This window comes from Chenopodium album, chromosome 24, assembly GCF_948465745.1.
Source record: "Chenopodium album chromosome 24, dcCheAlbu1.1, whole genome shotgun sequence".
NCBI classification, from domain to species: domain Eukaryota; kingdom Viridiplantae; phylum Streptophyta; class Magnoliopsida; order Caryophyllales; family Amaranthaceae; genus Chenopodium; species Chenopodium album.
Genome location: NC_137857.1, coordinates 31,362,728 through 31,370,345, shown reverse-complemented (window position 1 = coordinate 31,370,345; position 7,618 = coordinate 31,362,728). Strand labels below are relative to the sequence as shown.

Below are 7,618 nucleotides of genomic sequence, written 5' to 3'. Positions count from 1 at the left end.
TTGCAAGCAAGGTGGGAAGTGATGATTTGTGTATGATTTTGACATTAGTATGGTATATATGGTTTTGTCGAAATAAGCGCATATTTGATGGGATTCAGCTAGACATGTGTGCTACAGCTTCTTCCTTTGCTAAGCTAAGTGAGGTTTACAAGAGGTGTGTTGCCAAGGTGTTCAACATTAGCCCACATATTACACAGCTCATGCTACTAACTGGTGCAGGCCCTTGCTGGTCTTATAAAGATCAACGTGGATGCTCACGTTGTCTCTAATGTGTGGGGTGGGGTGGGTGTTGTTGCTAGGGATGAGGATGGGAAAATAATATGGGTTGCAGTACAAAGAACCCCGAAAGGCTGGGAGGTTGAGCTTGCGGAGGTAACTGAGGTGAAATTCGGGTACCTTGTTGGTCTCCAATTTGGCTTGTGTATGACAAAGTTCGCGATTTAGATAAGTCCTTTGTTGCTTGTAAGTTTTCTTATGTCAACAGAGCATGTAACACAATAGCCCACTTTGTTGCAAGGTGAGATACGAGTGAATGTCCGGAGAAAGTTTGTATGGGTTCTTTTCTCACAACCTCTTAACTTTGGCAGATCTCGATATTAATTAATGAATGAATTGCTCTTTTTTCCTTTTAAAAAAAATACATGTTTTTACTATAACATAATTTATTTTAGTGTGTATAATTGTATACATTACCTAAACTTATTTTGTCAACAACTCCAACTAAGATGAGCTCAAAACAAGTCAAACATTACTTTCAGCTTACGCATACCTAACAGGTAATCTAGTTGAACTTGAGCAACCTTTCCAAAGAAAAGAATTGATCCACATATAGTCATCTTGAAGGAGATGAATAATTTTTTGGTTGAACACGAGTAAAACTTCCTATGGGAAGTTTTTTCTTAAGATATTTAGCTTCTCATAATTTTAGCTAATCAATTTCCTCTATTTTGTGAAAAGTAAAACTTAAGATATTCACCTTCTCATAATTTAGCTAGGCCAACAATTTCTTACTCCTCCACTTCCTGCAAAGTTCTAATCATCATGACTTTTGATGTCAACCAAAAAATACCAAGATATCTAGCAAGTAGAAACTGATTTTGGTTACAACTAAAAGGAAATGGTGGATACTGAATGTACCCAACACGATTCCTTTCAAGGCTCTCCACAAGAGGAACATCTCAAAAGTTAAAAAAGACGGATAGATAGACAATGCACATTGTACTTGGTACCGAGCTACTGACCCCTAGATTTCCACAGGCTAACCCCCCGGATCAAGCACACCTAACATGCATATGTGCATCCACATTTAAACAGAAGATGAACATAATCCAACTGCACATTCATTCAAAAGAAGCATGACCAACGTGAGCTTCCAGAAGACCTACTAGCGTCTAGCGTTTTGTAAAACATTTGAATTACAAAATTATCAAATCCAAATTGGGCAATAATCTAAGAATCAAGAGTCAATAGAGATCAAATAGAAGTTAAACCATCATAACATTCCAAACTACTGTAGTTTGCAAATCATTCTACCTTCCTGTCCACGGCACTTCTACAATTACTAGTATTATCTTTCCCAAAAGCGATTTGATACGTTAGCAAGAAATTGCAGGCTACCTCATAAATCAGACTTCAGGTGTGGCTCCACAAAGAAGCTAGCTATACATATCTGCAAGAGAAAGAGAGACTTATATAAGCTCTACATATAGCAATGCTAGAATTTCTAACAGACAAAATGCCAAATTAAAAATTTGAAAGATAAAAGCAGCTTAATGATAAATATTCTTCAAACTTGTGAGTTACCAGTGACAGGGAATTGCAACTTCAATACTGTCAATACTCAAAGGATCTAAAAACTTGCTAGAGAATGCAATTATAAACAATCAATCTCCTCATTCCAACTGATTCAAAGAAAATCAATTAACAGGAAAAAGACATTCAATAAGCTGTTGCAGGACCAAGTTTACCTTATTCTCCTATACATCACTAGCCCGTTGAATCATGTATTCTTCTCCCAGTAATAACTTTTGTGTCCCCAGGTACACACTTAGGTTTACAGGCACCATTGTCAATGACTATAAACAATAAAAGCAAAAAATAAAACTTTGGAGATGATCCTATTACTTAACACTCGGGAATCAAAAACACCCTAGTTCTAGCTTCTAAAGCATGAATTGTGCATGAAAGTCAAAAACTTAAAGTGTTTACCCCCTCCATCCAAAGTGTTTGGATACAACAGACGATGACTTGTTCAGATTAGAGTTTTGTTCACTCCCTCATCAGTACTAAACTTCTATAAAGTTAATAGTTTGAACTTGGTAGCTCTTCTCTAAACTTATTAGCCCGGATCACCATTAAAAATATAGTAGGACCAGATATGACTTTGATTATCAAAGCTTTCACAAATCATGTTGACTAATGCAGAAAATAACAATAACAGATTCAATTTCAGAAAATAATCATTTCATACTGTTACTATCTCTGTCCCTAATAAACTTCACACTTTCCTTTTCCAAATGTCCCCACATAAACTTCACACTTCACTTTACTTCCCTCCCGCGTCTCAATATCATCAATCATTCTTTTAACAAATTCCCACTCACTTTCTCTTATGCATTACTAAATCATTATTCACATTTAACAACTAAAATGATCTCAACTAAGAAAAATGTACATCAAAGATCCTAATTACGACAAATAAACAATGCTAATTGATCAAGGCTAACACACCATTTATAATAGAATTAAATTGGCCCCATAAGTGTCCGATATCATCATAATGGAGGATCATAAATGTACACTTTCGTGTATAGAGTATAAACTCTTTCCATTAATCAACAATAGGTGAGATTATTTATGCAGCAAGTGTTATCAGTCAAGAATAACGCAAAAAGGTTTCTATTCTCCAAGAGATTGGGCATATAGGTCAATGTAAAAACTACAAGGAAAGTCACAAAACAACCCTAAATATAGGCACTTATCTAGTTCTTTCCAAACTTGGCATAATTCATAGTTCACATTATAACTATGTAGTCAGATAATCTTTATAACTTAGTGAAGGGCTGAAGGCTGGGTAATGGCAACATTTAGCACTTATCACAATTACATCCTCAAATAAGGGGTTGATAGAATTTTAAAACTATCCTACGTATAGAAGGTTGGTATAGCCTAGAGGCATGTAAATGCACCCCATCATTAGTCCTATACTATTCCCATGTTCCCAAAGAAAAGCAACAAGCAGACCCCGATCAGCAAATCTGTTGTCAAATAAATAAATATTCTGCATATTGGTTGCAGTAAAATTTGAATCAGAGTTTATAATAAAATTGTCAACCTTCCCTGTATTCTCAATCTTTGTGACCTTTCTGAAATTTCAGTCTTCAATTCCTACAGAGTTTCATCTCTTTCCCCTAAATGAGCTACAAACTTCAATACATATCCTCACTACATGTGTAACACACTACTGGAAAAAAAATTGCAGTACAACAATATTGTTGTTGTAAAACCTTCCATAATGTTTTTCCTCATAAAAACTAGGACCACATTCCTTGTACTCAAGCCTCAAACTTGAAATAGGCTGCTTAAACAAAATAACGGCAGCTTAAAATACGGCACAACTAGGTGGAAAAAGTCAGCAGCAACAAAGGAGAATAGGACAAGGGTGAAGAGAAGCAAAAGAGAGGAAGAGAGGATAGGCAGCAATCACAATGAAAGAGAGCAAACATTTTAATTTCCTAACAAACCTAAGCCTATATGACAAATCTAGTCACGATATGTCAGATGATCTCAAGATACAGCAAAGAGATTGAGCATTGACTGCCCCTGGTTGTGCAATACCTTCAAAAATAAAGTTGATCTCAACATATGGTTAGCTCTATCCAACAAGTTATATCAAAAACTCATCATGCTAAAGAGATGGAAAGGTAGTTGATTCCCTCAACCTATCAACTAAACAAATCGACAGACCCATAATGTAAGTGATCTTTCTGCCAAATTCAGATTACAAACCCAAAAATCAAAAAGATAAGAAATATAAAAATATAAATAAAAAACCCTTCACCAACCATCTTAATTCAATGTCACTAACATTGTGATTTGTGATCGGTGGTCTTCACTTAAGAACATCAGTAAGCACAACAAATAGTAGTGAAACTAGACGTCATCAAACAGAAAATGCCTCTGGGATCTAATATTGATATAATGCTACGTCTCTCAACCCCAAAAATGACAAATATCCACCCTTACTAATTCCCTTTATAGAAGCTAAAGAACCATGGATACATAGCCATAGAAATAAATCATGGATATGGTTGCAATTGCAGTAACACTATGTTTGGATAGAAGGAAATGGAAGGAAATGAAGAGAAGAGAAAGGGAGGAGGACAACTGCTCCTGTCTGGGTAAAGAATTGGGGGAAGGAGAGGGAGAGATTCATCTTCCCTCTTTTTAATATCCACAATCCCTCCAAAATTGGAGAGATTTGAAGGGAAAATGGAGCTCATCTATCTCCTTCTCTCTTTTTTCTCTCTTTCCTCTGCTTTTCCTTCCCTTCCTTTCCATCCTTCTTTGCTATCCAAACAAAGCGTAAAGGTTACATTATCGCGGAAACACCTTGTAACAGACATGGTTTAAACCTTGTTTACATTTTTTGAGTTTAAAAAGTATTCTTTCAACAGAATATAACCAAATCTATCATAAATTCACAATATCAATGGGTAACATATTTGGGGATGAATAAAATTTACTTAATATATAATGTTATATAAAGTATGTAGTACATAATTACTAAAAAATATATGGTCAGTTAAAATTAAAAAAAAAAAACGGACATAACAGATTAAAAAAATCCTAACGTGATGAGCCATCATTATGTAACAATTGACACTGGGAGAAAAGCATAATATATGTCAGAGTGTTATGTAATGGGGTTTCTGAAAATGGCAAATCCAGATTCTGCTACAGAACAGCTGCTGTGTAACGGAATGGACAAGTATAACACAGCAGAAAAAATAGAGCTGCTGAATAACAGGAAGGAACTTCAACAAAGGCAAAGAACATTAATCATATACTCGTATCACACATATGACGCCCTCTACGAAAAAGATAAAAAAAAAAAAAAGGTAAAACGTCATTCAGTGAAGTTAAAGAACAAAAATAGTGATATTGAAAAGAATGAACAGAAAGTTCAGCAAAGACAAACCAGTCAACAATAATCAATGTATGCCTGAGAACTCTGAAAATATTACTCCGTAGAACCTAACTACAACATACTACAGATTAAACAGGATATTAACTAGATGTTTGACAAAATAATGTTTAGGGAGATAAGCAAGAACCTGTAAGACTTGAAGAGAGCATGAAACAGAGGTTAGTTCCTCCTGACATCAATGAAAAATATGACAGGAAATTCAAGGATTGTATTTATGTTGATAGAATCATGTTAACTTACAATCGTATGTAGCCCGAATAAAAACAAACAAAATAAACTCATCAACCTTTCTGATCCTAAGGAGAATATCAACAGCCAATCCCGTCATATTAAGAAAGGCGAAACATTAAGACATAGAAGAAGCACATGAACTCTACCAGTCTACTCAGAATCACCAAACCTCTACAAACTTGAACTACTACAAGGCTATAACAACGAACTAAGACTGTAATACTATGGTTATCCACTTATCCTCATCAAAGCCATCAAGGCAAAGTATATTTCACACCAGCCATCTCTCTCAAAACAACCTACAACATAATTCCATTAAATTTTGAGCATAACAAAACCTAGCAAGCAAACCATAGAACATGCAATTAATTAAATAGATCAAAGTTGACAATTCCTTTATGCAAAGGGGCAAATTGCATATTTGAACAAGCACAACGCATCAATATAATATATGCTCCTCAAACACATTATTATAAAACGATAATAATCTAGAATTCACCATTTCACCTGATCAACAAATCAATAAAATCAAACAAATTAACAAGCTAAGAAGCGTAATCTCACCATTCGAATTGGATCTCTTAGCACGCTTAACCTTCTCAAGCTGCACCTGCATTTCAACAAGCATCTGCATCCTTTGACACTCCATCTCCTTAGCAAATTGCATCCTCTGCTTCTCCAATTCAACCATCTGCCTCTGCTTCTCGGCCTCGACTTTCGCATAAACCTCCCCAAACTTCTCAATCACCCTAGCCAGCTTCCTTATCCCATCCGCCTCACTAGTCTCTCCACTCACCTCCACTTCCTCTTCCTCCTCCTCCTCCTCTTCATCATCCTCATCCTCACTCTCCGCCGCAGCAGCCGCGGCAGCAGCAGCAATCGCCGAATAATTCTTCCTGAAATACGACGGCTCATCACCTCGCATCGGCGCCGGCGTCGGAACCGGAGGCGAAGGAGACGGCGCCGGCCTCTTCTGCGGCAAAATCATCGGCGTCCGATGAGCAATCAACGGAACCGCCATTGGAGGCGAAGGAGAAGAAACCTTCTTCAACGGCATAGTAGATCCAATCAATTGATCCAAAGGATCAAAGAAAGGCCAAGAACTCTTATATTCACCATTAGTATCCAAAACCCTAGCCTTCTCAATCTTATACTTTTTCTTCAAAGTATCGATCCGATTCTTACACTGCACATCCGTTCTCCGAGCTTTCTTCACATGTCCATGGCGGTTATTCACCGTATCAGCAACCTCCTGCCATTGTTTCTGCCTCAGATTTCCTCGATTCAGCTCTAAATACCTCTGTCCCCACGCCTCGATCAGCGTAAACGTCGCGTCTTCGCTCCAACAATCCTCCCTCACTGGAACAGGCCGAGACGATGAAATCATCGCCAACGATGGCGACGATGAATCTGGACCTTCCGCCATTGATGAAAACCTTCCTTCAGAGAATAATCAAAGGAAGAAGAAGATGATGAAGAAGAAGGTAGGGTAGGTTGTTGTAGTTATGGAGGTAATCGGAGGAATTTTAATGGAGGAGAGAGAAAGTAGGAGAGAGAAAGAAGAGAGAGAGAAAGCGCCGGCCGACGAGAAAAGCATGATAAGAGGAATAAGAGGGTTTGAGAAAGAGGGATAAGCGATGACGTAACGTGAGATCGCCGGTAAGGGTGACATCGAGAGGGGCGCGTGAACCGACGTTACGGAGAGTGTGGGATTTTTTAGGTAAGTAGAGTATTAAAGCTTTTTTACGAACTTAATTAATTAGCCTTCCATTAACCGATATTTTGTGAGGGAAGCCTTCATGTTATGGGTTGTTTTTTTTAGTAACTACAACAAATGTGAAATGCCTATGACCCATCCTACGGCCTCACAATTAGGCACAAGTAATTACATAACAATGACAATTTTGTAAATAATGACTTTTTAAGAGTACTAATGAGTGGCAATATAGTACTACTAAACATTTCTAGTAGTAATATACTTCCTCCGTTTTCTTTTACTTGCAACACACCTTTTAGGCACACAGTTTTAGGAGATGATTAGTGACGGTAAATGAGCGATTTTATCAGTATAATTTTTACACGAAGATTAGAATATGGTTAAGTATCATTTGTAAAAATTATAATGAATAATTTATCCGTTTACATTACATAAACCCAACCTCAAAACACATGCCACAA

The 7,618-nt window shown here is 37.0% G+C and overlaps 1 protein-coding gene across 3 annotated transcripts; it reads right to left on the bottom strand.

Annotated features, from left to right (window-relative positions):
- Positions 1-1,318: 1,318 nt before the first annotated feature.
- LOC145612094 (trihelix transcription factor ENAP1-like) lies at positions 1,319-7,226 on the bottom strand. Of its 3 annotated transcripts, XM_081667462.1 has the most exons (3): positions 6,005-7,226; positions 5,337-5,378; positions 1,319-1,669 (listed from the first exon to the last, which is right to left on the bottom strand). In XM_081667462.1, the coding sequence occupies exons 1-3, from the start codon at positions 6,864-6,866 to the stop codon at positions 1,656-1,658; spliced, it is 918 nt and encodes a 305-aa protein (XP_081523588.1). In that variant the 5' UTR covers positions 6,867-7,226; the 3' UTR covers positions 1,319-1,655. The 3 variants fall into 3 exon arrangements, with proteins under 3 accessions (XP_081523588.1, XP_081523590.1, XP_081523589.1); XM_081667464.1 differs by lacking the exon at positions 5,337-5,378 and having other exon boundaries at positions 6,005-7,214; XM_081667463.1 differs by lacking the exons at positions 1,319-1,669; positions 5,337-5,378 and adding an exon at positions 3,519-3,577 and having other exon boundaries at positions 6,005-7,225.
- Between the last annotated feature and the right edge of the window lie 392 nt (positions 7,227-7,618).

Bases quoted from the DNA above. Each gene is read 5' to 3' on its own strand.
- LOC145612094 (XM_081667462.1), bottom strand. From the start codon at position 6,866: ATGGCGGAAGGTCCAGATTCATCGTCGCCATCGTTGGCGATGATTTCA. The intron at 5,379-6,004 runs GTGAGATTACGC...CATTGATGTCAG, and splicing joins TAAGAGATCCAATTCGAATG to GAGGAACTAACCTCTGTTTC.